This window comes from Pristis pectinata, chromosome 23 (genome assembly GCF_009764475.1).
Source record: "Pristis pectinata isolate sPriPec2 chromosome 23, sPriPec2.1.pri, whole genome shotgun sequence".
NCBI classification, from domain to species: domain Eukaryota; kingdom Metazoa; phylum Chordata; class Chondrichthyes; order Rhinopristiformes; family Pristidae; genus Pristis; species Pristis pectinata.
Genome location: NC_067427.1, coordinates 15,484,563 through 15,497,699, shown reverse-complemented (window position 1 = coordinate 15,497,699; position 13,137 = coordinate 15,484,563). Strand labels below are relative to the sequence as shown.

The 13,137-nt window shown below is 36.9% G+C and overlaps 1 protein-coding gene across 5 annotated transcripts in view; it reads left to right on the top strand.

The window, feature by feature from the left end:
• usp20 (ubiquitin specific peptidase 20) overlaps nt 1-13,137 on the top strand; it is a 64,104-nt gene that overhangs the window by 9,694 nt on the left and 41,273 nt on the right. For 4 of the 5 annotated variants that reach the window (XR_007958050.1, XR_007958051.1, XR_007958052.1 and 1 more), the window contains exons 5-14: nt 237-368; nt 669-771; nt 1,000-1,069; nt 1,971-2,084; nt 3,684-3,762; nt 6,404-6,839; nt 7,254-7,391; nt 9,305-9,417; nt 11,558-11,730; nt 12,621-12,715. Coding sequence is in view for 2 of the 5 variants with exons in the window: in XM_052037036.1 (XP_051892996.1) it covers nt 237-368; nt 669-771; nt 1,000-1,069; nt 1,971-2,084; nt 3,684-3,762; nt 6,404-6,839; nt 7,254-7,391; nt 9,305-9,417; nt 11,558-11,730; nt 12,621-12,715 (1,453 nt within the window). In the remaining 3 variants the exon portion in view is untranslated. Of the gene's footprint in view, nt 1-236; nt 369-668; nt 772-999; nt 1,070-1,970; nt 2,085-3,683; nt 3,763-6,403; nt 6,840-7,253; nt 7,392-9,304; nt 9,418-11,557; nt 11,731-12,620; nt 12,716-13,137 lie in introns of those variants that run through there. The other variant, XM_052037037.1, reaches the window with a different exon arrangement.

Sequence of the window (13,137 nt, the reverse complement as noted above, 5' to 3'; positions counted from 1 at the left end):
AATTATAATAGCACGGATAAGAACGCTGATACTTGCATAGCCTTCTGTTTCCATGTAATGGGCATGTGGGGAGAAACTGACAGTAACATTTTGATTCTCCAAGTATATTGATGGAAGAACAGATTCTTTACATTTCTGATATCATAAAAGGTACTAATGACAGTTTTCCCTTTTTGAGCTCTCCTTATTTTCATCATAATGTTAATTTACCTAATTTTCTGTTTTTATATACACAGGCTAAGAAACATAACCTGACTGTGAACCTAACCACGTTCCGAGTTTGGTGTTACGCCTGTGAGAAGGAAGTTTTCCTCGAACAGCGACCTGTTGTGCCCAGTCCAGCTCCATCGAGCAGATCAACAGAGCAGGTATTTCACAGGTGGATTACTGTAAAATGTATATATTGGGACAGCTGCTGCTATTTGGGAAAAATACATTTATTTTCCCATTTTAGACTGGTCATTTGAGGGTATTTGTTGCCCAGAGGCAGAGCTGTGTTTGTATAGATAAAGATAGCTGGGTATTATGAAAGCATTCTTAATTTACTGTTTTGTTGATATACAAATAGATTTCCTAGAAACAGCATAAGATATTATTTATGAGCAATAAACTTGTAGGTTTATTTACATTTTATATCATTGTAGTAACGTGACATTTTCTTTTATTAGGACTCTGGCATATCACTTGGAAGTCATCCATTCAAAATTGTTCCCATTGCTGTTGCAGATGAAGGAGAGTCAGAGTCTGAGGATGATGAGTTAAGACCAAGAGGTACTAAGAGCACAGATGGTACTGAATGAAACTTAAGCAAAAAATATTGCTACTGTATTGAATCAGTGATATAAATCATAGTGTTCAACCTGGGAGTTTATCCTTGTTGACAGAATTTAGTATATTAGAGTGGAAAGTTTGTGTTCAATACATGATTTTGTATTGCCTCTGAAGTCAACTAACTTGGGTTTTTTTTATTTGCTTTTTCTGCTCAAATCTCTCTATTAGGGCTTACAGGGATGAAGAACATTGGAAACTCTTGCTACATGAATGCTGCACTGCAGGCTTTGTCCAACTGGTAGGACAAGAGATTTAATGAGCTTGGGTTACATGTAATAAATATTTGCTGGAAAAATGAATTAAATGTATTGTAAATTCCTGGTCAATTTGTACATGGGGCTAGCACTGATTATTGAAAAGCTGGGGATAAATGTGTTTCCCATTTTGCATCTTTTTATTTTCTTCATTAATTAGGGTGTTCCATAGAATAATTATATTAAGAATTACATCAAACAGAATAATACAGTTCAGGAAGTCAATAAAACCTCTGCCAACTCTTTGAAAGAGGAATTCATCCACTCCCTTGCTCTTAGCCTTGTGCATTCTTCACTCTTCTTTCCCCACCCCAGAAGTATTTATCCAGTGCCCTTCTGAAAATGATTGATTAGTCTGCTCGCACTTGCCTTTGTGTGGTAACTTAACAGTGGGGGCGGGGGAGAGAGTGGGGAATGCTAACTTGAACCCTCCTTTGTGTGGCCACTCAAAATAATACTGCACAAAAAATGTTACTTTTATTAATAGAAAAATGTAAGGGTTTTGTGAATGTGAATTCAAAGATAAAAGTATTTGGCCTCAATCCTCTCTTCCCCATTCTAAAACCTGGCGAATAAACCCTTCTCAAACCAGTTTAAGGTGCTGCTAGGAGGGTCCAGCCAGCTCCCACTTATGGTCGGTGCCTATATTTCATTTTGATTGATTGACTGGATGTGTACTTAAACGTTGTCATTTGCTTTAGAACTTTTTTTTATTGCCAATTGAAAATGTTACGTTAATAAAGCCCTTTTAAGTTTCAATGTGCCACCCGAGATAGATTGTGAATGTGATGAGTTTTTAGTAATTTTAGCATTTTTTTTGCTGTTGGGCTGTGGGTGTGCTAATTGCAACTTAATGTTAATTCAGTTGCCACTTTTCTGTTACAGCCCACCACTCACCCAGTTCTTCTTGGAATGTGTAGGTTTGGTCCGTACAGACAAAAAACCAGCTCTTTGCAAAAGCTATCAGAAACTTATCTCTGAACTTTGGCACAAAAAACGGTATGTGCCAATTTATGAATGTGAATTTGTTTTTGCATATAATGCTAAACTGTTGCCACTGAGTTTTAACAGAAAGTAAAAAAAAAACTTGGTTAGATTCAGACATTGTTGGATACCTTTTTAGGCTTTGTTTTTTTTAGCAAGGAACAATATCAGTGTCTGTTTAAAATCAGAAAATGCAGGATAAACTCAGCGAATTAGGCAAGATCTGTGGAAAGGTAAATGGTTAATTTCCCGGATCAAAGACCCTTTTTAAGAACTGAGAAAAAGAAAACAAATTAGTTTTGAGTTGCAGAGAGGGTGAAGGAGGGATGAATAGGACAAAGGAAATTTGTATGATAAGGTGAGATCAGGGTTGCTATGAGTATAAGATGTTGATGAAAGCTGTTTCAAGGAAACAGTTGAATATTTCATTTATTTGTGTTGCAGTTCATCAACCATGAGGGTATTCCACCAAAAGAGGCATTTTTCAGCTCCAGAGATTGTAGTCCACTTAGGCCATTAACTGGATTTTATCAAATGGTGGATGCATGCAACCAGCACTATGGTCATTTGTGAAAGCATTTCCAATTAGGCACGTATCAAAATGACAGAGTGCAGTTGGGGGTTTGGAATAATTGTACCAACCATTATTGTATAGTTTATCCAATTGATGTTTTCATCTATAATCCAAGATCTATGTGAATAATCCTTAAGAATGTTCTGTCTTCTCTGTGAAGATCATGTATGTAGTTTTTGCCTACTCTTTAGTGATGTTTTTATTTTAGGTTGCTGTGTTTGATTTTTGGTCTTAGAACTTTTGTTCAAATTTAAGGAGGAAAATTACAATGGTGAGGGTCTTTATTTTGCTCAGTCTGCATCCCAGATGACACTCTCATTAAGTGACTTCATGTATATGAAGATTCTACAGTCAAATTGTTGGCTTTTTCTCCAATAGAAGCTACCAATAAAGCAGTAAAGGGGCATTTTTATGCTGATGGTAGAAATAAAAACTAGAAAATGCTGGAAATTCTCAGGTCAGGCAGCAAAGGTGGAAAGAGGAACAGAGAATAATAATCTAATTTCTGCAGTTGAGAAACTGTAGCAGAGATATAATACATAAGGTCAATAATTGTTTTGTAAATTCTTGTTTGACAAATCATTGAATTTTATACTGAAATATGGGGGGATTACACCCAATAGATTGATGACCAAATAGGACCAGTTGGATGTTGAGAATAGGAATATATTTGACAAATAGAATTTATCAGGCCTGGAATTACATAGCTGCTACTTTATTTACCTTCTTGTAAGTTGCTAAATTTCTTATCCACAAGCAAGCCTCCAGCTAACTCCTCAACTGAAATTGAAGATAATAAAGGGATCTGATTCAGATATAAATGTAGGTGCCTAATTCTCCCTTCAGTGCAAAAATGAATAACAAATTATTTGAAATAGGAGGGTCAAAAAAATAGGAGTCTGTAGAGATTTAGCTATATATAATGTAGGATTGATTGGAATGCCGAGGGTATGATTTGATTGAATAGCATTTGGATATTTAAATTAAGAATAACTATATTACTCTTTTATAATTAATATTCTTTTTTCTTTCTTGTGTAGTCCTAGCTATGTTGTTCCTACAAGTCTTGCCCATGGCATTAAGTTGATTAATCCAATGTTCCGAGGTTATGCACAGCAGGTAAGCTGAGAGAGATTGTGTTTTAAAAGAAGATAGCATATAGAATAAATTTACACAGCTTAAGAATGTGTTCCTCTCCATCAGTTGGGAACTTGGATAGAGAAAAAAATTATTGTGCTTGCTTTCAGTTCATCATTGTGGCAATGCTATGGACTGTATCTCAGTTTAAGGCTTGAACAATGATGTTTCACTAATAACATCCTTGCATTGGATTGCATTGTCATTGGAAGATCTTGATTAAGTGATAGTTCTGTGCTTACAAGAAAGGTTCTCCTGAGAATGGTCCTATGGTCCATTTTCCCTTCCTGAATATACTGCCTCTACAGTAGAGAATCCAGTTTTTTTTTATATTGAATCGGAGATTTGCCTCGCTGGGAGTTGTGGATTCTCACTTTGTGTTTAAAATAAGACCCACGTGGTTCCTGGTATTTGTCCTTAACCTGCTCTCCATGTTTCTGCACATTGGAACATACTCGTGTTATACTCCTGATTTTTGCCAGAAATATACACATAATATAATAGACATTTAGTAACTAATAAAATGGTACAGTATAATGAAACACAGGTTGCAGTGAGAATCTCAGTGAGTGCACAGCTAGAATTTTATGAAGGGAGTAAATGCAAATCTTTGTAATGCTGTTTTGTGTTCCACAGTTAATAAAAGATCGTCAACTAACTAGTTCAACCAGTGATAGGGATCTTCTAGAGTTTTGACTTTGTTTTTCTTTGCATTGTTATTGTTTAAAGATAACTGATTTTAAATTTAGCAGCATGCCTACTTTTTGAATGATAGGCCATTGTTTGAAGCTCTGAGCACTATATGTAATCTGTGCAGTGACAAAAAAAAAAGACATAGCCCTTAAGTCAGGTTTCTCTATGATGTCAAGTGAAGCACGTATCTGTGTCTGAGAGATAATTAGATGTACTTTATAATTTTAGGAACATAGAACAGTGCAGCACAGCACAGGAAAGGGCTGGGAAACTCCTGTCAAGTTAATGCTGAATAGATCTATCCTTTCTAAACATCCACAAAGTTTGTGGAAATGAAAGAAGTAGGCATATTTGTTAAAGCTTTTAGGCTTTGGAGAGCTAAACCAAGAGGCAAGTTTGTGAGTGCAGTGTTTAAGGTGATTATCTGAAATTCGGTTCAGTTAAAAATGTTTTTTCCTTGATAAACTTCTTTGAACCAGTTTGCGTGGGACACTGAACATCATTTCATTTTTTGATAAATCATTGTATATTTTGTAATGGTAATTCCAAATCCCTTTCCAAATTTTAAAGGGACAGATATATCAGGCAGATTATTATGTTGATGTTATTTGGATCAAAACATCCCTCAATTATGCACATAGTATGAATGTATGAACCTGAGTGCACAAAGTTAAGTTAATGCTCCACTGCATCAACTTAACTTCAACTAAGTTGAAGGCCCACTTGCCCCTTTAATTTTAAGAGACATTAATGAGTGCCCTAGCATACCAGCTTTTTTGCCATCAAAGACCTCTGCTGGGTTAATGTCAGAGCTCCTTTAGAGCTGTCAATTCACATTCCTTGTTTTCCCACAGATCATTGGGTTTTATCAAAACCGATTAGCTGTTGAACTTTTGCCACAATCAAGACTACTTGCATTTATGAAGTGTCCTTAATATAGAGAAGAAAAGGAATATTATTGATACTGAACCACAATAAGGAGGTATTTGGGCAGATGACTAAATGGTTGTTAAGTGGTTGGTTTTTAAGGTGCATCTCAAAGAACCAAAGGGTGGCACAGAAGTTTAGAAAGAGAATTCCAAATTTTTGGGACCAAGGTAAGGATGAGCAAGAAGCTAGAATTCAACAAATGCAGATACCTTACAGAATTATAGGGCTGGAAAAGTTCAATAGATGGATAATAGAAGCAATGGAGGGAGTTAAAAACAAGGACGAAAACTTTAAAATTGTGTATTGCTTAACTGAGAGCCAATGTACAATGGCGCACAGGACTTGGTTGTAGTTAGGATATAGGCAACAGAGTTTGAGGTGACTTCATGTTTATGAAGGATTGAGTGTGGGAGTCTATTGATATAATCAAATCTGAAGGTGGCAAAGGTGTGGATGAGAGTTTCAGCAGCAGATGAGCTGAAATAGGGTCAGAGTCAGGTGAGATTATGAAGGTGGACCCAGGTAGTTTTACGGATCGTACAGATATGAACTTGGGTCAAATATCAAGACAAGGTTGTGAACAGATTGCTTCATTTTCAAATACGATACCAAAGAAGTTTGGAAATATTCAGTGGATTAGGCAGCATCTGTGGACCAAGAAACAGAATGAAAGCATCAGATTGATGACCTTTTATGCAGTAGCCTGGCAGAGGTATTGAGTCTGTGGTTAGGGAATGGTTTTTGATGGAGACTGTTGAAAGTGACTGATCTGCCCAATCTTTAATACTGGATGAAGGGCCGTCTGATACTTCAAAGACTGGTGGTGGTAGGGGGAAGGGAGGGAAGGAGAAGGAAGGGTGAGGTATAGATGAGAGATGTGTATCTAGAAAAGTGCTGATGTAGTGTTTTCAGTGTTCACATGGGAGGCCACAAGAACGACAACCACCAGATAACGGATAATTCTTAGACTACCATACTCTTCTGCCTCTGATTTTTCCAGGACACACAGGAATTCCTCCGGTGTTTGATGGATCAACTCCATGAAGAACTTAAGGAACCCTTGATAGAGAGAGACTGTGATTCCTCGAGTGACACAGAGGAAAAGCGAGATGGTGACAGAAGTCCTTCGGAGGACGAATTTCTCTCCTGTGACTCTGGCGCCAGCAGCGATAAAGGGGAAGGGGAAAACAGAAGCAAATGTAACTCTGACAAGCAGATTGAAACAGAGCTGCTGATCCAGGATGAATGTGGAAAAGGAATTTCAGAAAAAGAGAGGCAAAAGGACAGAAAATTTTCATGTGGCCACCACAGGCTGGGATTAGTGGATGCAATTGATGAAGATGCAGATGTAGACACATCTTTGAGTTCAGGCGATGCTGGAGGTTCTGGTGATGCCAGAACTAGTATGGTTTCTAATAGTCCTTGCAGAACACCAGGTACTGTATTTAAAGATTTTTATTCAGTTGCTGAATCTTGTATCCTCCATGCTTAAGCAGACTAGTATTGTTTAATATGTTACCATTAGGTGAAGCTGCTTTAATACCAGCTTTTGGTAATAAATTATGTTTTAAATTGTAATCTACTTTTGATGCCATTTCACGCATGGAGTGAATGATATTCAATGATCTGGGTTAGTAGGAGTTTGAATTCTAATTTTTCTCCTAAGGGAATCTTAATAGAACCTGAACCCTGATGGGAACAGTTTTTCTCTTCACTGATTAGCTTTATTGTGACAACTGAAATGAATCAAGTAGTTTCTGACCCAGTGTAAACTACTACAAAGCCAGTCATCCTGCTTCACTGCTGGACAAGGTAACCTTTTTGATTTCATTTCTGTTTGCCTGACCCAGAACCTGACAATGACGTAAACATGCGCCGCACATCACGATCTTGCAGCCCTATCCATCAAGAACTTCATTCCAAGTTGTCCAGCAGCCCACCTCGATCAAGTCCAATGCGGGCAGTTCCGCCATTTTCCCTCAAGAAAGGTACTCTCCTTCCCAATGGTATTACAACTACGCTTCCCTCATTATTTTTTATTACTTTGGCTTAATATCTAAAGATATATACTAACAAGTTCTGAATCTCTCAGTTCTTTTGGTTACATGTGATTTGTACTAATTATACCTTATTTTTTTTAATGTGTTCATTTTGAGTTCAAAGCAATAGTTCTTACCAGTATTCTTAAAAGCATGCTTCATTAGCTGAAGCTTCCAGATTAAATAAATGAGGATCTTGCACTAATGTGCTTATGGATAGACAAAACCACATGTTTTAGCTTTGAAGACTTATAAAATGGGAAATGTTCTTTTTATCAGATAACATAAATGATTGGTCCCACATTCTTGTCTGCATCTACATGATTTGGGCATTAAAACTGTTGTATTTTATTTTACAGCATGTAAGTATTGACTTGTCTGTAGACTTTGACATGGTTGATCATACTATTCTCTTTCAGGACCTCTTGACTGTCATCCAACTTAGTGGGCCTACACTCATAAGGTTCCTTTCTCGTCTTATCTAGTTGTAGCCAGAGAATCACCTGTAATGGCTTTGCTTCCTGTTTATCCCTCAGTGTTAACTCTGCTGCTCCATGGATCTATTGTTCCTATCTTCTGGCTGTGTCGTGGCAACATCATCTGAAAATATAGTCAGTTTCCAGTTTTATGCAGACAACCCTAACTCCACCCAATCATCTCCCTACCAATTGTAAAGATTCAAATATCAGACTACTAACTTGAAATCCCGTACTAGTGAGAAGAAATTTTCTCCAGCCGATGACATTGTCTTTGGCTCCTACTCAACCTTCCATTCCTAGCTACTAATTGCACCCCTCTCCCAGGCATTTGTGTAAAACTGAACCAGACTGTTCACGACGTTAATATCTTTACTGGATACTGAACTGAGCTTCAGACAACGTATCTGTACAATCACCATGACTGTAATTTCCAACTTATTTCGTATTCTATATTTCTCCTCTTTCCTTACAACATAGGTGGAAGCCATTTGGCCCATTAAGTCAATGCCAGTTTTTGGAACAACCCTATCGATCCCATTGCTCCACTTATTTTCCTGTAATCTATTCTCTCTCTCTCATGCCAATTCACACACCCTGATTCTCTTGCCATGCACCACGTTGGGGGCAATTTACTGTTGTCACTTAACAACCAGCTTTGGGATGTAAGAGGAAACCAGAGCACCTGGACTAAATCCATGGAGTCACAGGGAAATGTGCAAAATCCACATGGACAGCACCAGAAGTCAGAATCAAACCTGGGCCACTTGAGCTGTGAGACAGCTCTGTACTTCTCTATTCGTGGTCCTTGCCTTGGTTCATAAATTGTTGAAACTTTTTGTTGTGTGTGTGTGTTACCTCCAAAGCACTCCTGGCCAGCCTCTCTCACTCTATTCATTATAAAATTGAGATCAATCAAACCTCTAGTCTTCAGTGTTCTAACTCGCACTGTCAATTCACTTATTAACTCCTCACCTGTTGCCCGTAAGTGTTTCTAAGTTAAGTGATGCTTTAGTTTTAAAATATCCATCCTTGTTTTCAAATGCCTCATCCCTATCCGTCACTGTAACCTCCTCTGATGCTGAAACTCTGAGATACTTGAGCTCCTCCAATTCAGCATCGTGACCAACTCTAACTTTAATTGCTGTGGCAATTAATTGTGGCCAAACCTTATCCACACTGTAAAGTGTGGAATTCCCTTAACTCACTCTGGCTATCTACGTCTTTTTCCTCTTTTAAAATCAACTTCTTTGATCAAGATTTCGACCATTTTTCTTAATATCTCGTCATGCGTTTGGTGTCAGATTCTTGTTAATGTGGAATTTTATTATTTTGATTTAGTCATTTTGCAAAATATAATTCAATTTTTCTTTTTTCCTCATTCAGCCCAACTTCTGTTGTCCACCAAGAAGAAAAAGCAACCCAAGTATCGCAGTGTAATTTCTGATATCTTCGATGGGTCAATATTGAGCCTGGTCCAATGTCTCACCTGTGACAGAGTAAGCTTCTTTGAGCCTATAAATTGTAATTTGGTGGTGTGGAGTCCTGTATTAATTTGGAGCTATTTATGTTTTTATTTTTTCTCTGTAACTGCAGCATGCCAAATATGGGGCCAATCATTTGTAGTTGCAGTAATGCTTGCTTGCTCATCATTTTTTTAAAAAACTAAATATGTTTTTACACTTCATAATGATGCAGTAAAGTTGTTCGGCATTTACAAGTATAATGCTGAATTTGTGTGTGACAAGGGAAATGGAGGTAGTTGAGGACAGGTTGGTTCTTTAGTGGAAATTTTTGATGGAATATTGGAAATGCATTGAAACTTGACCCAGACAAATCCATGGTAATCTGGGTACTTTAAGTGATATTAAAGGAATTACTTATGCCATCTATGTAGCTGAACAATTATATTGTTTATTTCATGATCAGGCGTGTTAGCTAATGTCAAACCAAAAAGAAAACACTACTAAGGGCATTCAGTTTCACAGGATAAATGTAGTAAAATACATCAGCTCAACTCCAATCAAAAATAATGGGAGCAGGATTGAAACAGAATAGACATCTTGGAATCCCACTATCTCATACTGGCAGAAGAGGGCCATTGGACTGCAATTTTATAATTTAATCAACCATGTTCAGGCAGCTGCTAAATGCGTCATGCCTGGACAAGCTGAACAAGACTGCTGAGAAATCTATCATAAAATTTCCATTCCTTTTAAACAGTGATGAGACTTGTTGTGCTGCATTATTTACTTGCAAATGTTCCAACAGGGTGGGTAGATGAACAATTGAACAAGAATAACCCAGGAGTTTCTTCCTGAGGTGCATAATTCTGCCATGGAGCTTCGCAGAAGTGGCATTTACCTTCCTTTCTCACCATTGGCATGCACTGAATGGTGTGGAGTTGCTATACTTATGCAGACGATGCAGTAAGACTCCAATAATACACTCTCCAACTATTTGGAAATCCTGATAGTTCAGAATCTAGCTCGCCAGGTGATGTTTCCTATCCTCTACTGTAACTCACTAGGGTCCTTGTTCCTGCACTCCCTCGAAACACTGGGTTCACTGGAAAGTTTATTATAATATTGTGTAACATCTTAAAAAAAAATGTGAATTCAATGTGTCCTGGGGGCATTAATAAATATGATATAAATAGTTTGGAAAATCGGCCAGTCCAGCACTACCAAAGCCCGTTGTGTGCCAGATTATCAGAGTCTAAACCTGCCACAGAAAACTAAGTCTTCCCATTTGTCTTACTACCTATTTAACAATGTGATAATTATTAATTATTCGCAATCCACTGTGGGTAGTGAAAAATATCTATCAGAAGTATCCAGTATCATCCCTTCAGATTCTAATTAAATTATAATTGATTTTAAAAAAAATCCATAGGACTGTGCAGTGTTATCAGCATGTGTTACATGCTCAAGTCTCAAGTTTGAACCTATGTCCTTTGAATCAGAGATGGGATTGCTACCACTGAGCTGAGGCTGACATCGCAGAAGACTAGGATTATTTTAGTTTCACAGTTTTTTTTTGCAGTTAAATAACATTTTACGTGTAGTAGAAGATAATAATATACCCTGAGCTGCAGTATTTGATAAATGCACTCACTAATTAAATCTGAGGATTTGAGGCAAGACACAATAAAATAATCACCAAGTGTGGAATTAAATTTTCACTTCTATTAATAGTAATACAAAATGCATTCTGTAGAACTGTAAACTCAACTTATGTGGCACTATATTGCCGTTATTTAATGGGAAGTGCAGCAAATAACATTGCCAGTTTTCTTTAGTGAAATTTCTTCAGCTTCAATGTGTAGAGCACAGGTGACTGCATTTCTTAACCCTGTACTGAAAAGAGCCATGTAGTATCAAATGGCTGCTCTGATAAACAAGGTAAATAGATGCATAATTGAAATTAAAGAACAAAGGTAGAGAATATCCATACAGAATGAACCAATCTTAAAGGATGTGTAGAAGAGGTTAATAGAAAACGCAATGTTGTCAAAGGTACAGTTTACCTGCATGAGGTATTTGGTAATTGGATGCTGCACTCAAACATAAGCAATTTTGGGATTCTGTGTAAATTTTGAACATTGTATTTTAACATGATAGAACTACCCTGTTACAGATTTCTTCCACAGTGGAAACATTTCAGGATTTGTCTTTGCCGATCCCTGGTAAAGAGGACCTGGCTAAACTACATGCATCCATCCACCAAAACTTGCCTGTGAAAAGTGGCACCTGTAGCGATGCCTACACTACACAAGGATGGGTGGCATTCATTATGGATTATATCAGAAGGTAAATGATGTTTGCAAAACTTGTTTGATTTCAGATGATATAACTTTGCCCATTTCTTTTAAATGAAGGTTTCTTACATGTTCCTTTATTCCATTTTTGTTTAGGCTCTACTTTCTATTCTGCAATTTTTTTTTAACTAAACATTGGAAATACCAATTTATAAATCATTTTTAATTGAGAATGCCATTAAGTAATACTCTTTTGTATGAAAAAAATGAATGAAACTTTGATAGAATGAGGAATACTGAGCAGAAAGTGGGTACTTTATCATAAAATGGGCCTTGTGCATACGTGTCTGCCATTTACATTCATGCAACACCAGCTGTTTCTCCTCTGTGTGGTCTGAAGTGTTTAGTGATTTGGATGTTTTGCTCTTCTACTCTGTTATATTAACAGGTACATTAAACATTTCAACCATAGCTTTGAATTAGAATCATACCAAACTTATGGACTTAATAATATCACAAGTATTCCTCCTTGCTTCAGTGGTAATTGTATTGAAATTACTCATTCAGCACAAGTGGCCGTTCTATTGATCATAATGATAACTGCAGAATTTTTTTGGTTCAGTACAAAGCTTCAAATGCCTATAGTGAAATTAAGTTAAGAATTTGAGGATAAGTGAATATAGAGGATATGTAGATGAATTTGTTATCAATTTAAACTTGATTGAAGAATTTTACTTCCTATTTTCCAAGAATAAATTAACAGACTTTAGGATTATGTTATATGCTAGCCTTCTTTTCACAATATACATGTCAACATTTTGAGTTTTATCTACCTTCTTTCTGCTCACAAGGTACAAAAGTACAAGTTTTACTCTTAGCTTTATTTCAAAACTAAATAATCATTTTGATTGATTTTGGTACTTATGCAATTCCTGTTTGCAGGTTTGTCGTATCCTGTATCCCGAGCTGGTTTTGGGGTCCTGTTGTGACATTAGAAGATTGTTTAGCTGCCTTTTTTGCTGCTGATGAACTGAAAGGTGAGTTCAGTATGATCTTACTTTGTATTGTTTTCATAGAAATACATGGAAGTCACAACATGGAAGCACTCCACTTTGCCCAACCAGTCTGTGTCAGTATTTATATTTGAAGAGTGTATGTAGTTCCAGTCACTCACCTTCATCCAATGTCTCTGCCAATCTCTTTTTCCTTTATTCACCAACCAAACTCATTTTGGACATTTGCCCAAGTTCTGCTTCCACCCCTTTGCAGTGAATGTCATAACCTCAATTCTCAGTGTAAAGATGATTGTACTGGCCTATATGCTATTAATTTTTTTAATATCCATGACTTTCTATCTACATTGAAGCAAGTGTTTTGAATTCAGAATCAAGGATTTTATTAAAAAATGGTGGCTGACTCCTGGTGATAAATATTCAAGTGAGGATTTAAGCAATTGTAA